The following is a 22,588-nucleotide window of genomic DNA, read 5'->3' on the forward strand; positions in this document are numbered from 1 at the left end:
TGTGTTCCAATCTGTCAGTAATGGATGCTGTCATGATGACAAGCTGAAACAGTGTCTTGAATTTCAGAAGAATCTGACAGTATGGAGCAGCTGAGTGTGACATTATTGTGAAATGGAAAAACTTGACCCATGCCACCCTACCAGCTGCAAAACTCCCCAACAAACCTCTTAGGTGAAGTAACAGCATGTCAGCTCTTCCTTCCTGTATTGCTTCATTTGATAACTGGTCAACTTTACGAGATAAAATATATTTAAATTACTGAATTAAAAAAAAAAAGAAAGAAAAAAAAAACTATTGGTACACTGATTTGTTCTATTGGCATATTAAAAATAAAGCTTTTTTTCAGCATACACTGAATTCATATCAACTAAATGGCAAGAAATTAAATATCATGTAAAAAAAAATTCAAACAGACATCCCCCCATCTACATTTACATATATTAATTGAGCACATGACATTTACACCTACTATCACAAATGAGATCCCTCCCAATATAAACTACATGGAAATCCAGATATGGTGATGCAAGAGAACAATGATGAAATCATCCACAAAAATAAACGTGGCCGCAATGGACAGGATGCAGCCCATGCAGTTTAAGTTCCGCTTTATTGACTATTTAAGGTGAACTAGTAAGAGTCTTGAATATATTCTCTCTGACACAAGAAGTGAGAGTTGAAGATCGACTGTCTGTGACAATGGAGACACGAAGGATCCTCATGAGGAGTTTGGCTGTTGCGGTGGTCATCGCATCTGTGATCTGGACTACAACAGGTGAAGAGCTTTAACTGTTTATACATTATTAAATCTGATGGAATGATGCAGAATATTGAGGTTTATTTGGTTCTTCTATCTTGCAGAAGCAGAGAAGGTGAACTCATGCTGTACTAAAGTCTCCACAGCAGAGTTTACCGATCCCATCATCAGTTTCAGGTTTCAGCTTGAAAGTCTTCCATGTGTGAAGGCCGTCATGTAAGAATCACAGTTACTCTCTAAAGAAAACATGTCATGATTAGACATCAACAGCATCTGATGTTATATTTCTGTGTTTTCAATGTTTTCATTCTCTTTGACAGCTTTGAGACGGAGCGGGGAAATAAACAGGGAATTTATTTCTGCAGTGATCCTAAACAACGATGGGTGCGGGAGAAAGTTAAGCAGTTTTTGTAAGTTAAACTCATCAAGTAGTGAAACTTAACAGAATTAGTAACAACATGAAAGGCTTATAGGCTTATAAGTGTATTGTGATGCATTTAGCACAGTATTCTTGCATTCACACTTTTATTTTATTTTTTTTATTTTATTTTACAGCAGAGCTCAAAGAAACAAAGGCCTGACTTCCACACCACCCCCAACATCATCTATTAGTGAGCAAACTCATGCAGGAGGATCTACACAAGCAACTAACAGCTCATCAGTCACGAATGTCTAAAAATAAGCTAATGATAATAACTCATCTCTAAGTAGTTAGGCCTTTTAAAACTAGTTATAAAGTTCAAGAGATTTTGCTTTAGTATTTTGGAACTTTTTTGTAAATTATGCACATTTAAATTGAGTATTTAAAATATTATATGTTGTCAAATACATGTAGGACAATTTGACAGTGACATTTCTTAATCTATTCAGAAACTGAATTACAGTGAAACTGTTTTGTAACAATTGTGGTTTAAATATTATATATTATATTTCACATTGAAATATATTTCACTCAGTGTACTAGTAATAGACTTGTGTCATTAACTCATGTGTCAAGAAGGCTGACGCAAGTCTGAGTGAATTTTAGACTGATTTGTGTGAGAACAAAGCTGGAATTTTTTTTTCTTTATTTGTTGATGCAAATGAACAACTGCAATCTGAAACTACAAATAAACTGATCAGCATCTACTGGTTTTGCTTGTGGTTGATGTTTCCAAATGTGTGCAAGAGGTCCTTCCTCAAACATCTTTTCTCTTTTCATTTTTATTCTTTTCTTTGTGGCTGGTTGCTGGCTATGCACTATTTTTTTGTTATTTGTGCTATTAATTTTGTACATTTCCTCCATAAAAAAAATGTTACGTACTGTAGAATGAGAAAGTTGGAACAGTATAAACTTTTTTAAATTAATGTCAATACCAAAAATCATCATAAACCACATTAGATATAAAACACAATAGTTGAATGTTCCTTCAACTCCAGGCACTTTTATGTCCCAGGTGTTGATTTTTATTCAACAAATTACATTTTTTTATTATTATTATTTTCCTTACAGTATATGAAGGTGACATTAAAACTGTTTGGAATGTTTAATTATGTGCTCATTTATTAATGATCCTTTCTCAAATGTACATCTTATGTATGTACGGTGTTAATATGAGGAAATATTCCGTATTGATTTTTCACAGGTGTTTTCCCCACATTTTGAATTACGCATTGCAGTGTGTTGTGTTTTACGGTTAAAGAAAATGTCCTTAAACATTAAAAATTTTTATAAAATCTATTTTTACTTTAATATCCTGGACTCAGACTTTCAGTCATCAAATATGAAATTCATAAAACATTATGAGTAACATTCAATTGTGTGTATTTAGGATACATAAAATTCTAGCTATATGTAACTAAACTTACAAAGTCAAAGCAACTGGCCAATTTATTCCGAAACTGATTAAAATTTCATTTTTACCATCATAATTTATCCCACAGAATGATACTAAACGCAATACATAATGAGAAATGTGAAAATAAGAATGTGGTGGAAATGTTTTTCAGAAAAAAAAAAAAAAAAAAAATCCACAGAACCAAAAGTGCTAATAGCTGAAGAAACACCCAGTTAAAATGTAAATATAAAAGCTTTTTTGATTAAAAAAAATAAATAAATAAAAATCTATTAAGGTAAAGAACATCCAATTACATCCAAATCAGAAACTCAACACTTCAACTTAAGTTATGTTTTCAGCTAAACTCATTTAACTCATTTCATATATTGTGGCCTGTTTTGGATTTTCTTACTAGGGGGGGAGGGGGGGATATTAGTTTCTCATAAATTATGCTGATGGGTAAAACTGACTGTATTGTGGGTGCGAGGTGTGAATGCTATGATAACTTGATGCAATGGTTTCAAAAGGGTGGTGGTAAGTTTGTGACGCATTACTTCCATCTGACTGCTACTGCACTGTATCTCTTAAAAGACCTCCACATAATAACTCGCCCACATAATCAACACCGACTAACTGACCAACACCAAATTACCTTTGATCTGGACACCAAGAGCCATGGCCTGGACTTCTAGATTAATCACCATTGCTGTTCTGATCGCTCTCATGGGATGTTTCACTGGTGCGCAAGGCAACTGTAAGTAACTAAACATGCAACGCACAATATTTCAATATCAAAGTCAATGTCACTGTCTCTTCATGTTGCACTGATAATGAGAAACCTTATGAAGAGCCCTAAATCTTCAGGATATAATAGTGCTGTGATCATGAAATTGACTTTTGTCACATGGGATCTGCAGGCTACCTCTTACTGGTTAGAGATGTAAAGGAAGTGAATATCCTGTCTTGAAAAATAGCATATATAAAGACCCATTATCGATAGCATTTTCAAAACAGAAGCTAGCCTGCAAACATCTTCTTCTTGTGGTTATCTGAATATTTTACACCAACATCATGCAGCTCTGCTGGAAATTAGCTCTGATGATGATGGTTCTTGTGTGTGTTACTGCACAGCAATCCAACTGTAAGTTTTGGGATTTTTTTAATACTAGATTTGTATTTCTATAACGCCTTTTGTTTTGATTATTATGGAGCCCTCGATTTGAATTAACGTTTTTTTTTACATTTATACTCAGATTTTGCATTTTGGATTCATTAAATTCACACCAACTTGTTTTCAGACTAGTAGGCCTATTGATGTGGAAAGGCCTAATCTTCCCAAAAATGCTAATTTGGTTATCATTCTGTGGAAGACAAAAGAAGATATTTTAAGGAATTTTGGTAGCTAAACAGTTTCTGTTCCCGTTAACTTCCATTGTATGAACCAAAAATATTATAAAAGTTCATGGGAAACGAAACTGTTTAGCCAAAATTCTTCAATATCTTCTTTTGTCAGAAGAAATAAATGCATACAGGTTTGGAAAGACGTGAGGGTGAGTAAATGATGACAGAATCTCCATTTTTGTGTGGAAGATCCTTTTAATGATGGTGAATCCATTACTATATATTGCATTTAGCTGTAGCACAGTTTTGTTTTCTTTGAAGGAGCCCTTATCAAGATCAAGATCATCTCATTTTCACACATATACAGTATGCACACAATATAAATACAGTGGAGATTTCAATTTCAATCTCTGTTTCAGATCGTCGTCCCACTCGAGTTGGAGTGAGCTGTTGTAAGGAGGTGTCAAAAGGAAGAATCCCTGCTGCAATTAAACTGGTTGGATACAAGCATCAGAATGCCCTGAGTCCATGTGTGGATGCGATAATGTAAGCTCTCTCTACATAGTGTTATTTCACATAAGTTAATATGCATGATATTGTGTTCATATCATTTCATGTTTATTTATCTCCTGCAGATTCTACACAGAGAAGGAAAAGTTCTGCTCTGATCCAGATGCGCTCTGGATTAAAAACCGTCTGAAAGGTACAACTCTAATATTAATATGACATGTTAATATAATGCTTATGTACTGATTTAAAAAAAAACTCATAACATGATAATCTTTCCTCCAGGTCTGAAGGAGATTGTGGACTGAGCAAATGGAGGCCTAGAGGATGCTGCAAATCTATCTATATATTAATAAATCTATCTATTAAAAAGAGAATATATATATATATTATGCATGTTTATTTAAGCAAAACAAATTACTATTAGATCCTCTTTTGCTTATGTGAATGTTAAGAGATGTTTAATTGCTTTGTTTAATCTGCTTTAAAATTAAAATGCAATTTTTGAAAAATACCCATTCAAACTGTGCTTCTTTTCACAAAAACATTCAGACTTTTGGACTGTATTTAATCATATTTAAGCTGAATCATTAAAGAAATACTTCACACAAAAAGGGAAATTCAGTCATTATTTACTCATCCTCATGTCATTCCCAATATGTATGACTTTTCTCTTGCGCAAGATATTATAATGATAATATAATGTTGCTTGTGAGCCCTTTTGAGGCTTTAAAGATTTAATCCACCTGTAACTGAATGGAAGTAATTAATACTGGGTGAAATATTCATCTGCCTATTGTGTTACAGTAATGGCATGTACGCCATCTAGTGGAGAACACCACCTAATGCATAGAGTAGGTCATGATGCATTTTATCAATCAAGTAAAGTGTCACCCTGATTAGTTGACTAAAAACTGAACAAATTATAGATTTATGGGATTCATAAACAAAAATAAACATAAACAAAGTAACAGCACACCCCAAAACAAAACGTTCAAAACAACTACACGTATCTCTAAAAGACTTAATAACATGACACAGTTTCTCAAAATTACCTTTAAAAAAGTAGCCTACCCTGGCAGCACCATAATAAAGTGGTGGTATCAGATGCTGATCACCTGGTACTTTATAATAAATAAATAAGAAACATGTGATTTTGTGTGCTGTCCATGTTTTTTCGTTTTGTTTTTTAAGGGTGTTTTTGTTGTCTGTTACTCTTTGAGAATATGTTACTCAGTGGGTTCCCTGAATGACCCTGCATTTGCAACTGAAAATATTTGGATACATCCAGTGTCGGTGCCATTCAAAATTTGAATAAATATTTAGTTGTTCATGCTGCTAAGAGAATCAGTGGTGACTTACATGCTGCAAAGTTTCAGAAGTGGCATCCACATTTAAATATGGGATCAGTCTCAGAATTGCAGTGATGAACATAATGATGACCACAGCAATGGACGGGATAAAAATATGATACTTTTTAGGAACACTAAACACATCTGGTTTTGTTGATTTCGTCAACAAACATATTCCAAACAAAGTTGCTGTACATCTCCAAGTAAACAAATTGTTTTTGTCATGGTCAAATTTCCACGAGTGTCATAGTCTGGGGATGCATGAGTGCTGCCGGCACTGGGGAGCTACAGTTCAGCAGAGCATGATCCCCTCCCTTCGGAGACTGGGCCACAGGGCAGTATTCCAACAGTATTCCAAACACACCTCCAAGACGACCACTGCCTTGCTAAAGAAGCTGAGGGTAAAGGTGATGGACTGGCCAAGCATGTCTCCAGACCTAAACCCTATTGAGCATCTGTGGGGCATCCTCAAATGGCAACCTGTGAAGCTCTGGTGAACTCCATGCACAAGAGGGTTAAGGCAGTGCTGGAAAATAATGGTGGCCGCACAAAATATTGACACTTTGGGCCCAATTTGGACATTTTCACTTAGGGGTGTACTCACTTTTGTGGCCAGCGGTTTAGACATTAATGGCTGTGTGTTGAGTTATTTTGAGGGGACAGCGAATTTACACTGTTATACAAGCTGTACACTCACTACTTTACATTGTAGCAAAATTTCATTTCTTCAGTGTTGTCACATTAAAAGATATAATAAAATATTTACAAAAATGTGAGGGGTGTACTCACTTCTGTGAGATAATGTATCTGATTATCTCTCAAATCCTTTCCCAAAAGGTCCACGACACTCATTGGTCCACTCTTTATATTGCTAAAAAATAAAAAACAAAAAAAAGAATTTTACGCTGATCATCATATTTACCACATTTAAAAAGCATGTGCTCTACTGTTTCTAAAACATCACATTCATCACACATACCATTTTCATGTTTCCCCTTTAATGCAAGTGTTGAATTTAGTCATGTGTGTCCCAGCCTTAATCTAGAAATCATTACTTCTTCCTTTCTGCCTTCCATAAAACTGTTGTTTTTTCCCTGCTGATTTTACAGTGTTATAATACCACCTACCTGTGCTGCTATTTTCCCAACTTTGTGGCCATGGTCTTAATATTTTCCTGTTAATCACTGATTTTATCTCATTCCTTCCCAGAGGTACCTTAATGTCCACCAAATTTTGCTTCTTTTGCTAACTTAACTGTTTCATTCCCTATTATCCCGATATGTGCCAACAAAAGTATACTAAAAGTATATCAAAAGTATACTCTGCTTTCAATCTGTACTACAATGCATAAATTTCCACTAGCAGGTTTTCTTTATCAGTTTTTGTGGACATTATACTTTGAGAGCTGATGAGGAACCTGAGCAAACTAAAATCCTATTTGGCTTAATCTGTTCGTCCCATTGCAGTCCTATTATGCAGTTAATGCTGTTGCGTATACAGACAATTTGTCACTTAATCTTAAATTTATTTTTGTCTTAAATCTTGGAATGTACACTCCTATACCAACTTGATTGATTGGATCTTTAGATCCATCTGTATAAATCTATATAAAAGAATTTTAAAAATTCTCACTATTACTATATCCTTCTTTTTCCTGGGCATCCAAAAATCTCACTTCAACAATAGGTTCAGGAATATTCCATAATGGCACACCATTTAAAGGCATGTTAGGACAGCTTACTTCATTCTCCAGATCACAATCCTTGACCAAATGTTCATATTTCCATCCAAAATTATTTCCCCCATTCTTTTTATATTCCCAACAATCGTTCAAAACTGTGCATGTACGATGTCTCTTATCACTACCCTGAACGTTAACCCAGCCAGACCAACTTTTCTCTATTTACTTAGCTATATGACAACACTCGTATGGTTGAGCAATATGGGCCTCATTCATTCATGAAACACGAGCAGAACGAAATTTTGTGTAAATCGTTCGTAAAGCCGTTCTGACGTAAATTTTCGGATTCATAAAAATGTTTGTATTTTCAAAGCATTAGTTGCTACGAAAGAAATTTACACCTACTCCCTACCACGTGTAAATGGTGCGTTCTGTGTTCTTTTTGGCAAACTGATGACACTGAATTTTGATGCACTGCCATTATAATAAGGGGTTTGACTTTTTTTGTTAGTTTTTTTTGTAGCTGAGAGTTGATAAACTGTTTTGCTCCAGTTTAGCTTCGGGTAGAACCACAGTTGCCAACTCTGGTGAGACAAATAAGCAACCGCAGCTTCAAAAACAAGCCCAAAACAAGCCCTATATATATATACTTTTTTTTTTTTTGGATGATTATTTATTATCATCAATATTATTTATTATCAATTATTTATTACCAATAAATGAGCCTGCAACATATTAAACTGAAACCAGCAGAACAGAAGCTCTTTTACAAAAATTAGCAAACTGCAACAAAAGTGGGAACAAAACTGATCTCCAATCACCTGTGAGCAGAAAAGGATTGGAGAGATGGAAAAGGAGAAAAACACAAGAGCTTCAAAGGGAAGCTGTAACATAGCCATATATTTATAGCCTAAAATATATAGGGGTCATTCTATGGAAATGTCCATTTTTCCGTCCCTACCCTTTACAGAAATATTACACTTGAAAAACAATTTTTATATTTTAAAATTAAACAATGTGTTATTTGAACAATTACACCGTCTTGAGCCATTAATGTGGCAATATCTGTTTTTAATTAATTATAAAGAATTCCAAGCACCACAAAACTGCCCGTCCCCATAGTCATGTACAGAGGGAAAGTGCTTTATTTTGAGGTCCAAAACAGGTTTTTTTACCATTTAAAATAAAATAATGTATACGTAACTATCAAATAAATGACATAAAAAAACTAAATGCCAAATAAATATTATAGAAAAACATATATTAAAAAATATTATATTAAATTATATATTAAATTATAATATGTATTATATTTAAAAAAGAAAATAGTATATTATATAATATTATTAAAAACTATTATAAAAAAGATTTTAAAAAATCATTAAGCTGTCATTTATGTGTATTCATGAAGTCAAAAGGTAATCTAATAATGTGGTCTAAGTTTAAATGTTACAAAAAGAAATACATTTTAAGACATCTTGCCACACCAGACTATTCGAACCAAATGTATTTACTCAGTATTAGGATATGACTACGTGTTTTTTATTACAGCCAGCGATAATTAATACATTACAAAAACATTGTAAAAAATTAGGCTAAAAGAAAGTCATCCCACTCCTTTACGTCTACTTCTGTCATCGCTTGGATTCTTTTCTCCTTCTTTTTGAATTTGGAACATTTGGCAAATTACGCTACGGCACTTGTATTATTGCACTGGTTGGCTATCACAGAGTGTCAATCAATGCACTGGAGAATACGGCGAACATAAATATAGAAGCGAAGTTGCTTGTTAGATTTCCCTAACAAGCAACCATATATTTTTGCTTGTTAAAAAACCGCAACCCGCGACCAGGGATTTTTTTACGCAATTTTACATAAAAAGAAGCTTGTCTCTGTTACTTTTTAGCCAGCTGTCCAATCAATGGAGGAGGGGCGGGACAAATACTACACCAACCAATCATCCTACTTGTACAACAACTGAACAACAATAGAGAAGTTAATATTACTGGTTACTGTATTTTTATATTCAGTAATATTCTTCAAAATGAGATACTAGTAATACGTTACTGCCTTTGATATTCCACTTCATAGCAACCAAATCGACAGCTGAAAAAACAAAAAAAATTACAGTCTATGAGAAAAACGCTATGCCATTTACTCCTATATTTACGAAAGTTTCATGAATGAGGCCCATGAAAAATCATCCTGCTAGGTCTAAAAAAATTTTTTTTTTTTTTAAAACATAGTAAACTTACTATAGTGAATCAGGATAGGATAAAAACATATTCTGGACGTATAGACTAATTATTTAAATTTTGTTAATTTTGAACAAAAAAGTTACATAGTGTAAATTCAGCAGTTGAGAGCTTATTGTAAAGTGTTGCCCATGTTTTAATATATTCATTTAGTTTTTATACACTGATTTTTGAAATCAGCCTTCCAGTCGTGGGATGTGTTCCAGTGACCGTGTTCCAAGCTGTCAGAAAAGGATGCCATCATGATGATAAACTGAAACAGTGTCTTGCATTTCAGAAGAATCTGACAGTATGAGCATCTAAGTGTGGCAATATTGTGAAATGGAAAACTTGACCTGCATGCCATCCCACCAGCTGCAAAACTCCCCAACAAACCTCAAACCTCAATCAGCTCTTCCTTCCTAGTTTGCTTCATTTGACAACTGGCCGGCCTTACAAGATATAATATATTTTAAAAAATAAAAAATAAAAACAGTCTGTTGATACGCTGAATTATCCTATTGGCATATTAAAAATAAAATGCTTTTTCAGCATACACAGAATTTATATCAGTTAAATGACTGACAGCAAGATTAGAAATGAAATATCATACAAGAAGAATCCCCCATCAAACAGAGATTCCCCCATCGACATTTACATATATTAATTTAGCACTTGACATTTACACCTACTATCACAAATGAAATCCCTCCCAATATAAATTACACGGAAAGCCAGATATAAGTAGTGATAAAACAGAAAAATGATGAAATCATCTACAAAAATAAACGTGGCCGCAATGGACAGGATGCAGCCCATGCAGTTTAAGTTCCGCCTTATTGAGTATTTAAGGCAACTAGTAAGTGTCTTGATTTTATTCTCTCTGACACAAGAAGTGAGAGTTGAAGATCGACTGTCTGTGACAATGGAGACACGAAGGATCCTCATGAGGAGTTTGGCTGTTGCGGTGGTCATCGCATCTGTGATCTGCACTACAACAGGTGAAGAGCTTTAACTGTTTATACATTATTAAATCTGATGGAATGATGCAGAATATTGAGGTTCATTTGGTTCTTCTATCTTAGCGGAAGATATCAAGGTGGTGAACTCATGCTGTACTAAAGTCTCAGCTGCAGTGGTGACTGATCCCATCATCAGTTTCAGGTTTCAGCGTGAAAGTCTTCCATGTGTGAAGGCCGTCATGTAAGAATCACAGTTCCTCTCTAAAGAAAACATGTCATGATTAGACATCAACAGCATCTGATGTTATATTTCTGTATTTTCAATGTTTTCATTGTCTTTGACAGCTTTGAGACGGAGCGGGGAGAGTTCTGCTGTGATCCTAAACAACGATGGGTGCGGGAGAAAGTGAAGCAGTTTCTGTAAGTTAAACCCAACAAGTTTGCTGAAACATAGCAACATTAAAAGTTTATAAAGTGTTTTGATGTGCATTTAGTATAGTATTCTTGTATTCATGCTGTTTAATTTTGTTTGTTGTTTTTACAGCCATCTCAAAAAAAACTGAGCTCCTTTGGGAGGATCTGCACAAGCAACTGTCAGCTTATTATGAATCATGAACGTCTAAAAGTAATGAGAACACATCTCTAGGAAGTTACAACTTTTAAAACTATTTTTAAAATTTTAAATATGAGAAAAATGACATTTAGCTGTTGTATTCGAAAATGTTTCTAACTTATACATATTTCAATTGAATATTTAAAATAGTATATGTTGTCAAATACATGTAGTGCAATTTGACTGACAGTTCAGAAACTGAATTATAGTGAAACTGTTTCAAAAGTGGTTTAAATAAAATATTAGTATATATTATATTTCACATTGAAATATATTTCGCGCAATGTGGTAATGGACTTGTGTCATTAACTCAAGTGTCAAGAAGGCTGACGCAAGTCTGAGTGAATTTTAGACTGATTTGTATGAGAACATCTGGAATTTTTTGTTATTTGATGAAGCAAATGAACAACTGCAATCTGGAACAACAAATAAACTGATCAGCATCTACTGGTTTTGCTTGTGGTTGATGTTTCTGAACGTGTGTAAGAGGTCCTTCCTCAAACATGAAGACATATTTTCTCTTTAGCATCTTTATTCTTTTCTTCACGGCTGGTTGCAGGTTATGTACTATTTATTGCTATGTATTGTACCTTGTACTACTGATTATGTATATTTCATCCATCATCAAATGTTAAAGTGCATGAGTAACTTGGTACAGTATAAACCTGAGTGCCGACAATGAGAAAGTATTTTTTCCACATATTCATGTATGTTTGACTTCTCTGCTTAATTTACATCAATACCAAAATATCATCAAGCCACATATTTAAGACATAGTTGGACTTGGACATTCCTTGAACTTGCATTTTTATATCCCAGGAGTTAATTTTTATTCAACAGATTTACTTTTTTCCTGTCATATGAAGGTAAAGTCTGTAAAAATAGTGTTCAGTGTACTGTTAATCTGAAGAAATCTTTCTCTCTTAAGTTGTATATTTTACTGTAATACTCTTGGCTCTTTAACTATAAAAATATGAATAATATTATTTTTTTCCAATTTATTCCATTTTCACCACCCTAATTTCTTCCACGAAATGTTACTAAAAACAATACATAATGTGAGATGTGGTAGAAATGTTTTTCTGGAGAAAAACAAAACAAACAAAAAAACAGAGCCAAACGTCCTTATACCGTATAGTTGAAGAAACACCCAGTTTCTCCAGTTCAATCTAATTGCACATCAAAGATTGAACATTATTTCAATATATATACATTATTTCCATCTGACTGCTACTATACACTCTTAGAAGAGATTGAACCTTTAGAGTTCAAAAAAGAACTTTAAAGTGCAAATATGAACTTCTAGCTATCAAAAAGGTTCAAAGTTGAACTCAAAGGTTCTATAATGATCCACTGGTTATTTAGCAATTCTTTTTTAAACCTTTGTTGTGGTAAAAGGTTCATATTAGAACCTAGCATAGTTAAGGTTCTTTCATGAACCTTTTCTAAGATGTACTGTAAAGACTAGACTGAGTACAGTTAGAACACCATTATAGTGTACTTATTGTGTATATATTGTATTGCAAAACACTTCTGCTGCTATTGAGGTGGGATACGGGTAAGGTTAGGGACAGGTTTGGTGGTATGGGTAGGTTTAAGGGTGGGTTAAGGTGTAAGGGATGGGTCAACAGTGTAATTATAAATGTACTTACATAAATTAATTACAGATGTAATTACATATAGGTATTTTTAAAAATATAAGTACAATGTAAAAACATGTGTACACAATAAGTGCGTTGTACCAAATTATTAATTTAAATGTAAGTACTGTGACGGGAGGAGCCAACGACAGACACAGTGGGTGTGGCGTCAGGCCTCGGAGAGGCTTTTATTTAACAGAAATAATAAAACAGTGTCCAAGGGGGAAAGGTGTCCAACAAAACAGGGGGGATCTGGTGTCCTCGTTGTGCTGCGGGGCTCGTGAAGGAGGGCAGTGTTCCAAAGGGGAAGGGTCCAGGGAAGGGGCGGAGTCCGGTGGCCGCACGCGCTCCCGCTCTGGTCCGGTTTACGAGGGGCGGCGGCTCTTCCTCGGCCTTTGGCGGGACTTGATCGGCCCGGCATCCTGGCCCGACGACCGTAATACGGGTGCGGCGTTCTCCCGGACCGCGGGTTCGGCAGCTCACGTCTCCGGTGGCGCGATGTCCCTCTACGCACCCTTCCTGGACCCACGAGGACACCAGCGTGCATGCACGGGGGAAGAGACCGGTCTCTCGAGGAGAGGCGCGCTGGGCATTTAACAGCGGCGGTGATGAGGCTTCATTCAGTCCAGCTGTGCCTCATCACACGCCGCCAGCCCGCGTTGATCCCACGCCCCTCCTCTCATCCACCCACTCCAGTCGGGAGCCTGGTGAAGGGCGGCGAATAAGGGACGGGGTGGTGATGATGATGATGAGGGGGAGGGCCACCGATCCGTCACAGTACATATTAGTTAAGCCCACCTAATAAAGTGGGACCAAACTTTATATTCAATAGGCTATCTTCATATTTTACACCTGTGCATCCTTTAACATTTCACATTCAACCTTCAAATCTCAGAAAGCCTACAAATTCAGCTCAGAACAAAACAAGTGACAAAAGTGAATTATTTTAAATGAATCTGGTTGGCAAACACTTTTTAGACATGATCAGGTTGGGCACGTGTTTATATTATTGAGGGACACCATTATGTCATTAACACTCCTTCAGATGTGAAGCAAATCTATGTGTTGTGTAAGGTTTCATCAGCAAGATTATTTTTCTTTCTTTCTTTCTTTATTAGTAGTTTTATTATTGTTGTTGTTTTTATCATTATCATTATTATACTATTATTATTACTATTTTGATTTTATTGTTTCGATTTTGAGAATAAAAACAAACAAAACAAAAACATTTAAACCAGACCGAGGGTTTCTGGGCTTGGTGTGTAACGCAACCCAACGCAAAGCACTGAAACTGTTTCGCGCGAGGTCAGAGGTCGCGCGGAAAAACCGTTACAAACAAACATTCAAGCGCAAGCAGCGGTATGGAGTCAATTTAATGCCACATATATATGCAAAAGAAAATAAAGTTTTGCAAAAGAAAATAAGTTTTGCAAAGAAAAATAAAGAATTGCAAAAGAAAATGAAGTATTGCAAAAAGAAAATAAGTTTTGCAAATAAAAATAAAGAATTGCAAAATAGATAAATAAAACAGAGCAAAAGCAATGATTTTGCAATACATATTTTCCATGGCCATATCTACTAATTTATTTGCAATGCAGCTTTTATTTTGCGTTTCAGTCAAGTTTGAGCTTGCGATACCGTTTTCCTTTGTGCTTCACGTTTCTCGCGTCTCACTTTGTGGCGCTGTTTTGACATGGGGTGGAGTCAGGGGACGGGGCGTGTCCAACAGGCCTGGGCATGCCTCCCTGGAAGTGACGTCATCGGCCCGAGACGCAGATCACAGCTGATCCAGGCACCGTCATTGAGCAGAGGCATGCGGGCAGATCGTTTCCTTTTATTCACTAGCTTTAAAACATGCATGCTTTCGTTTTATTAACAAATGTATATGTGTATTAGCAGCGTTTGCTCAAGTTAAAGAAGTTGTTAATATGAACATCTGCTGTTTATTTCTCTCAATGTGTGCACACTTTTATAGCATTAAAATGTGTATTGTTTCATCTGGTTAACTAAATGTGCATTAATAGTGCTTGTTTAAAATCTCTTAACCTGTGCACAGCGCTCTTTGTTTACATTAGTTCAGAGTTACTGCTAGTTTTAATGTAAAATAATGCAATTAACTTCACAAACTATACATCATTAAAAAGGTCTAAGACTCAAGCTTCATATCCATCTCGACTTCGTTTTTCATTTACATAACTCCTGGCATAAATTAAGAAATGACTGTCACTGGAAGTTTAAAAAAAAGATTAAAAAGTCATTTTGGTTTAGTTTTGTCGTGGCCACGAGATATTAAGTCGTGGGAACGTGATACTGTATGTAATGGCCATGAGTTTAATCATGCATAAACAAACCCGTGACCATAGCAACCTGGGATTATCAGAGACTGATCAAATATATTTATCCATCCCACAGTCCGTTGATCGTGTCTTTTTATGTAATATATGTGTATATTAGGCTATTATTATTATTATTATTATTATTATACAGCCGATATGGCTAAAAACGTAGTATGTCACTGTATTATGCCACTGTCTTCACAATGTCTAGAGTCATAAAATTATTATTTTTAGTCATCAGCTATGTTTTTGTCCTGTTGTTTTAAGTTCACAGCTATTTTTAAGCAGGTTACACTAATCACTTTTCTTAATGATGAATATAAACCAGCCTGCAATGACAACGAGAATTACGAGGAAATAAATACATATTTGGGTGTTGTAATATTATAGCTAATAAAATGTTTCAAGATAACCCATATTATTTAAATGACTAAAACACCCTAAATAGACTATTATAAGCAATACTAATTCACCACATTGCAAAGGATGTACAATGACAAATTCAAGTGCACAGTTTCACCTAACTAATTAATTTGTTTAGTTATATAATTTATCATTTGAATAAGAGAACAACACCAATAAACGGGGTAATCATAAAAAATGTTTTATTCATTACATCATAATTCATTTTTTCAGGAATAAATAAGCAACACAGTAGCGAACCATAAACGATAAAAAATTGCAAACACAAATTAATATTTAATCCAAAGTTTGAACATTTATGAGTAGAGGAATAAACATCTAAAACATCTTCATTTGAACGTGATGACAGGAATTATGCGTAAATTTGTCCTGATGGCGCTTATAGGTATAAATGCCCCATTTTTGTTCTGGTTTTATCTAAACAATTTTTTTAACAATAAACAGGGGATTGTAAATAACACAATTTTAGTAAAAGTCAATGACTGTAAGACTTGGATATTTTTAATTGAAAATATATTATGTAGCCTATTTGAAAAACAGCCATGGGTAAAATTACCCCGTGGTGGTGTTAATATAATAATTTAATAATTTATTTTTTGTTTGTATAATTTCTTAATTAAAAATAAAATATTAATAAATACATCTCTGATAATCCCAGGTTGCTATGGTCACGCTGGTTTGTTTACCCATTAATATCTCGTGGCCACGAGAAATTTAAACCAAAAGACTCAAGCTTCATTTTTTTAAACTTCCAGTGACAGTCATTTCTTAATTTATGCCAGGAGTTATGTAAATGAAAACAAGTCGAGATGGATATGAAGCTTGAGTCTTAGACCTTTTTAATGATGTATAGTTTGTGAAGTTAATTGCATTATTTTACATTAAAACTAGCAGTAACTCTGAACTAATGTAAACAAAGAGCGCTGTGCACAGGTTAAGAGATTTTAAACAAGCACTATTAATGCACATTTAGTTAACCAGATGAAACAATACACATTTTAATGCTATAAAAGTGTGCACACATTGAGAGAAATAAACAGCAGATGTTCATATTAACAACTTCTTTAACTTGAGCAAACGCTGCTAATACACATATACATTTGTTAATAAAACGAAAGCATGCATGTTTTAAAGCTAGTGAATAAAAGGAAACGATCTGCCCGCATGCCTCTGCTCAATGACGGTGCCTGGATCAGCTGTGATCTGCGTCTCGGGCCGATGACGTCACTTCCAGGGAGGCATGCCCAGGCCTGTTGGACACGCCCCCGTCCCCTGACTCCACCCCCATGTCAAAACAGCGCCACAAAGTGAGACGCGCAGAAACCTGAAGCACAAAGGGAAAACGGTATCGCAAGCTCAAACTTGACTGAAACGCAAAATAAAAGCTGCATTGCAAATAAATTAGTAGATATGGCCATGGAAAATATGTATTGCAAAATCATTGCTTTTGCTCTGTTTTATTTATCTATTTTGCAATTCTTTATTTTTATTTGCAAAACTTATTTTCTTTTTGCAATACTTCATTTTCTTTTGCAATTCTTTATTTTTCTTTGCAAAACTTATTTTCTTTTGCAAAACTTTATTTTCTTTTGCATATATATGCGGCATTAAATTGACTCCATACAGCAGCACTCAGTGGGGCGGCACGAATATCTGAGGTAAGATAACAAAACCTTTCAAATAAACTATGATCTTTTTGAAAAGCTATGAAAATAACACCTACGTAATGTCATAATTGTGTGTTTCATAATGAATAAATGACGACAGGCCACAGAATTGTAGAAAAATTAAGTACAAACGATGTTAATGTGGCCACAATATTAAGTCAGTTTACCGGTCCAGAGTTAATTATTCCACATATACCGTGGTTACTACACCTGAATACCTTTTCTCAGATGTTTTATTTCAAGATATTCTTTAAGATTTTAGCCTGCTGGTTACCAGAGCACTCGTGTATTGATTATTTTCACCAACAGAGGGCGCTGCGAGCTACATTGAGTCCTTGGTCACGTGCCGCTACTTCATTCGTGAAGAACCTGGACGACAGACGCTATTATCATCAATTCTCAAAAGAGACACCATTGTCCTTAACAAGGTAGTATGTTGAATTCAAATAATACTGTTTGTATGTACTTTATAACTGCCTTTACAACTATAATTTCATGACTCCTGTTGTTTTAACAGACTGAAATTGATGGAGATATTTTAATGAACCTAACTGAGACTACGAAAGCTTAAAGGGGTGGTTTACTGCTTTTTTTCTTTGCTTGATTGTGTTTATGGGGTGCAATATAACATGTCTTTGTGTTTCGTTTGTTAAAAAACACCTTATTTTTCATATATATTTCACCTTTATTGTAAGCCGCTTTCTCCTCTGTCATTTGAACGACCGGTTGACTTCCTGATTCTATGAAACCACTCCCTCAGAAACAGGCAATGGGCTCAGATTGGTTAGTTGGGCCAGTGTGCTGTGATTGGCTAAACTGCGTACTGCACATTGTCTGGAAACTTCACGCCCATTACCTTCATGGGCAACAGTTGCATGTGCTGCGGTCAAATGTAAATAATGGTGTCAATATTGCCGTATCAGTTTGAGCCAGAATCAGACCCAGAAAGCGGTAATGAAGAGAGTCAAGCAGAACTTCCGCAAGCACGGCTCTTACAAACGTTTCTGAATGGAAGTTTGCTGTTATGATTACATATAATTTTTTGAAGTTTGTACACATTTGTCTTATACACACAAAATAGCATCAAACTAACTGGCTACTAACCAAACAGCGTTGGCTTGTGTTTACGTTCTTGATCAAATCGAAAAATTACGTCATAAAGTATACATGGAAAATACATTTACAAAATTAGTACATAATTACAAATTCGGGTCCAAAATGTTTGTATGCGTTTGTCATAGACACACGAAATAGCATTTAACTAACTGGCTACTAAAGCCAGCGTTGGCATTTGTTTACGTCCTTGATAAAACTAAAATATTACGTCTGAAATTATACATGCAAATACATTTAAAATTATTAAATCTTACTTACAGGCTGTGGCCCAACAACTGCTGCCTCTGGTTTTAAAGTTGGAACCGCTCCATGTTTTAGTAATAGTTTCTGTGTGAATCCGGCATTGAACTCGTGTAGATTCTGGAAGCTGTCTTCCGTAAAATGCGCAGCACAGAGAGCTAAATTAGGATTGTAATTGTCAGGAACATAATCAAACATAAATTTTAACCATTGTTGACGAACTACAGCGTCCGTAGGAAGCCCGAACACAGAAGACCTGACAGCAGGTTGAAAATAACACAGTTTCGACGGCATGGCTACAACTCTCCACTATAACGCTTCCTCTTCGACAAAGCCGCAGAACATGGCCTTGCCCCCTTTTTTGCATGTTCCGGAGGGAGGGGTTGATGGGTTTATTACGTATGCAACCCTGGAAGTATCTCGTTGTAGTCCCGTATGAGTCATTTTTGTAGGCATTAAACTTCCTGATTTTTAAAGGACGATATCTCCGCTTACGTTGAACTTTCAGCGCAGCAACTTTGCAGATACTGTTCATGCACCAACAGCAACATTACACACTATTTAAAATGAAAAAAGTGAAATCGCAGTAAACCACCCCTTTAAATATTACCAAAAATGAAGGATTAAGTTAAATTCATAAGATTACAAAAAAACCTAAAGACTGAGATGCCAGCAAGACCACAGACACCACAAGTAAGTTACTACTCTACGGGTTTAAAAATTTGTGGGCACATTTAGGCTACTAATTTTTATTAACTATTATAACTGCTGCCGTCTGGTCGACGCTACAGAGCTCTGAGAACCAGAACGACCAGACACAGGAACAGTTTCTTACCTCAGGCTAATTATTTAATGGGATGTACGGAAGAACTTAGAGACTTTAACATTTTCTCACATTTATGCATTTGGTTGACATTGTTATTACAAAGCAACTTTCAGTGCATTCTCACTTTTAATGGGATGCTCAGTTAGGTGTAATGGTCAGGTCAGGTGTCCACATATGTTTAGCCAAACTATATTGTGATCTTTGTAAATCATTGAGCTGTTTTTACCATACTAACATGCACCTTTCTGCAAACTTTTTTTGTAGGACTTCTTATTGATGTTTCACCTGGATCAGGCTCAAGACAACATATTGCTTGTTTGTAGCAACATATTGTAGCAATAAAAAAAAATTAAAAATAACTTGAGAGAAGATATTTTTTTCTTTGAAAGGACAAAGCAAACAAGATCAAAAATAATTCAAGGTCTGTTTGATTAGATGTGCACATATACATGGTAATTTCCACAATGCAGTAAGTTTATAATTTTAGAGAATGATGAGGCTAAAAATGTTATTCTCTATTTTCAGGTATGCAACAGGTGAACACAACAAGATGTCTTCAGCCCTGGTTACCAAATACCAGTTCTTGAGAGTAAAGACTGGCAGAGGATGTGCTTAAAAACAAATTCTAAAAGAGAAAGATCACCTTTGATTAATGTTGAAGAAATAAATGACACACTCCTTGTGTCGCCCTCTTTTTCTGCAGAAGTCCCAGCACGAAGTGTGTGTGTGTCACTCCCTGGATTCAACCTGTCTCGTCTACCTGTATTCCTGGAAGAAGAAAAGAGTTATCACCACCTTATCATCCTCACTAGAATTGCTGTTTACAAGACATCTACTCACCTCTCAAGACCTCTCGATTCACCTGTGTGCTGAACCTGTTTTAATAAACCACCTCATACTCACCCATCACCTTTGTGTCCGAGTCCGTCCATAACAGATACTTACATTTCTATTATCAAGTGAGAATGTTTCATGTATATGTTTATTTTTATATTATTTATTTATTTTGTAGATGGATGATCTATCTGGCCAAGATTTGTATCAAAAGAGGCCAAGGCCAGTAGGGCTAAGTGGCACAGACAGTGATCAACGATCAAAGAAGAGCAGCTGGGGTAGATATTGTTACTGAGTTGAATGAAGAAGAAGAAAAACAAATCTGCGTTGGTTTGGCACACAAAGGTAATAAATCACTGATTTACATGAACAGTAATGCTAAGAATCACAATTATCAGAAACACAGTATGCCATATTCAATTGAACACATTTTATATTTAAGGTCTCAATGGTTGCTGCTGTTCTGCTGTTTCCACTTCTATTAAAGGAGAGTCAGAGATCTCTTCATGTCATCAGTGAGGTGAGTGCATTTGGAACAGTGTATCCATAATATTTAAATCTATATTTTTTTCTTTTTCAACCCCTTCTCCTGGTTATCATTTCTTCTAAACATTTAGTTAGGGGTTATTCTAAAATTATAAAATTCTGTCATAGTTTATTCACCTTCATGTTGTTTCAAACTTGTATGACTTTCTTTTGTTTTGTGAAAATCATTGACATGTTGTTTTGGACCCCAGTGATTTTCATCATATGGACATTCTTTAACATTCTTAAAAATATCTTATTTTGTGTTCTGCAGAAGAAAAAGGGTTGTTTGGAACAACATCAAGGAGAGTAAATGACAACAAAATATCCCTTTAATGGGTCATATACTTTTGATTACAATTTGTTATATTTAGAATGAACTGTGTTCTCACTGATGTCAACTTATAATATTAGTAATGGATTCTTGCAACCAAAAAAACTCATAATGTAGTTTTTCATGACTACTTGCCACCCTCTCTATTATCTTAATTGTGTTGATAATACAGTTTACACTGCCTCATCTTTCTTTTCAAAGCCTCTTTTACATTGACAGGTTCAAAAATAGTCAAAGATTTATTACTGACTCATTTTTTAATCTTAATTTAAAAAAAAAAAAAAAATCACTTTAACTACTAAATATTGTTATAGTATAACATTATTTTCTGCTTGTTTAGGAAACACATACACCCAACACTGCTGTTTATAAAGGGACGTGCCTTGGATGAAGAGTCTCTTTTAGAAATAATGATGGAAGGGGAGAAGGAGGTCTGAGAAGTAGACGATGTGAACACGGCTCTACACTTCATCTTCAACACTGAATATGTTTCAAAGTTGAGAGACACCCTGACAAACTGTTTAATGTATCATAATGCCAAAACCAATATGCCAGCCACAATGGCCAGTTTTTTTTAATTAAATTAATGTATATGTATATAAATGCACAATGTTGATTGTTGTTTATTTATTAATGTGTTTGTTGGTTTGTTTGTAACACATTTATGTTTGATTGTTGTTTATTTATTTATGTGTTTGCTGGTTTGTTTGTAACACATATTTATGTTTGAATGTTGTTTATTTATGTGTTTGTTGGTTTGTTTTTGTAACACATATTTATGTTTGATTGTTGTTTATTTATTTATGTGTTTGTTGGTTTGTTTGTAACATATTTATGTTTGAATGTTGTTTATTTATGTGTTTGTTGGTTTGTTTGTAACACATATTTATGTTTGATTGTTGTTTATTTATGTGTTTGTTGGTTTGTTTGTAACATATTTATGTTTGATTGTTGTTTATTTATTTATGTGTTTGTTGGTTTGTTTGTAACACATTTATGTTTGAATGTTGTTTATTTATGTGTTTGTTGGTTTGTTTGTAACACATATTTATGTTTGATTGTTGTTTATTTATTTATGTGTTTGTTGGTTTGTTTGTAACACATATTTATGTTTGATTGTTGTTTATTTTTTTATGTGTTTGTTGGTTTGTTTGTAATATTTATGTATTAAACAGTTTGTGGACAATCACAGTGTTCTGTCTATATAGTGAAATTGGATTATTAATGTATAATAATAATAATAATAATTGTATTGCTATCTAGAAAAAGGTTAAAAGAGGAACCCATGAGGGTCATTAATGCACCTTTAAGTGAAGGTTCCAATTAGAACCTTTTCAAAAAGGTTAAAAAATGAACCTTTAAGGTTCCTCCACAGTTGCAAT

General features: G+C 34.8%; 2 protein-coding genes and 1 long non-coding RNA gene across 6 annotated transcripts; all 3 read left to right on the forward strand.

Annotated features, from left to right (window-relative positions):
* The first annotated feature begins 670 nt into the window (after positions 1–670).
* On the forward strand, positions 671–11,076 carry LOC131532833 (uncharacterized). The gene is made up of 10 exons (XM_058764609.1): positions 671–776; positions 863–974; positions 1,079–1,168; positions 1,314–1,428; positions 3,707–3,716; positions 4,336–4,462; positions 4,552–4,619; positions 10,584–10,691; positions 10,776–10,893; positions 10,998–11,076. Exons 1-10 carry the CDS (start codon positions 701–703, stop codon positions 11,074–11,076), a joined length of 903 nt encoding a protein of 300 aa, XP_058620592.1. The 5' UTR covers positions 671–700.
* LOC131533607 (C-C motif chemokine 8-like) lies at positions 3,083–4,937 on the forward strand. 2 transcript variants are annotated; one of them, XM_058765960.1, is made up of 4 exons: positions 3,083–3,329; positions 4,336–4,462; positions 4,552–4,619; positions 4,709–4,937. In XM_058765960.1, the coding sequence occupies exons 1-4, from the start codon at positions 3,251–3,253 to the stop codon at positions 4,729–4,731; spliced, it is 297 nt and encodes a 98-aa protein (XP_058621943.1). In that variant the 5' UTR covers positions 3,083–3,250; the 3' UTR covers positions 4,732–4,937. The 2 variants fall into 2 exon arrangements, with proteins under 2 accessions (XP_058621943.1, XP_058621944.1); XM_058765961.1 differs by lacking the exon at positions 3,083–3,329 and adding an exon at positions 3,371–3,716.
* A 6,619-nt stretch (positions 11,077–17,695) lies between the features above and the next one.
* Positions 17,696–21,804, forward strand: LOC131533610 (uncharacterized). Of its 3 annotated transcripts, XR_009269162.1 has the most exons (7): positions 17,696–17,759; positions 17,849–19,380; positions 19,778–19,934; positions 20,039–20,435; positions 20,526–20,692; positions 20,790–20,867; positions 21,547–21,804. It is a non-coding gene; the product is annotated as an uncharacterized LOC131533610 (long non-coding RNA). The 3 variants fall into 3 exon arrangements; XR_009269161.1 differs by having other exon boundaries at positions 20,039–20,692; XR_009269163.1 differs by having other exon boundaries at positions 20,217–20,692.
* The last annotated feature ends 784 nt before the right edge of the window (positions 21,805–22,588 follow it).

The sequence above is a fragment of the Onychostoma macrolepis genome, chromosome 24, assembly GCF_012432095.1.
Source record: "Onychostoma macrolepis isolate SWU-2019 chromosome 24, ASM1243209v1, whole genome shotgun sequence".
In the NCBI taxonomy this organism is placed as follows: Eukaryota; Metazoa; Chordata; class Actinopteri; order Cypriniformes; family Cyprinidae; genus Onychostoma; species Onychostoma macrolepis.

What these genes read in the sequence shown, in the direction of transcription:
- LOC131532833 (XM_058764609.1), top strand. Translation starts at nt 701, where the DNA reads ATGGAGACACGAAGGATCCTCATGAGGAGTTTGGCTGTTGCGGTGGTC. An exon ending in TGTGATCTGCACTACAACAG is followed by an intron (nt 10,692 to 10,775) that starts GTGAAGAGCTTT and finishes CTTCTATCTTAG; the next exon opens with CGGAAGATATCAAGGTGGTG. An exon ending in CCATGTGTGAAGGCCGTCAT is followed by an intron (nt 10,894 to 10,997) that starts GTAAGAATCACA and finishes TGTCTTTGACAG; the next exon opens with CTTTGAGACGGAGCGGGGAG.
- LOC131533607 (XM_058765960.1), top strand. Translation starts at nt 3,251, where the DNA reads ATGGCCTGGACTTCTAGATTAATCACCATTGCTGTTCTGATCGCTCTC. An exon ending in CCATGTGTGGATGCGATAAT is followed by an intron (nt 4,463 to 4,551) that starts GTAAGCTCTCTC and finishes TATCTCCTGCAG; the next exon opens with ATTCTACACAGAGAAGGAAA. An exon ending in GATTAAAAACCGTCTGAAAG is followed by an intron (nt 4,620 to 4,708) that starts GTACAACTCTAA and finishes TCTTTCCTCCAG; the next exon opens with GTCTGAAGGAGATTGTGGAC.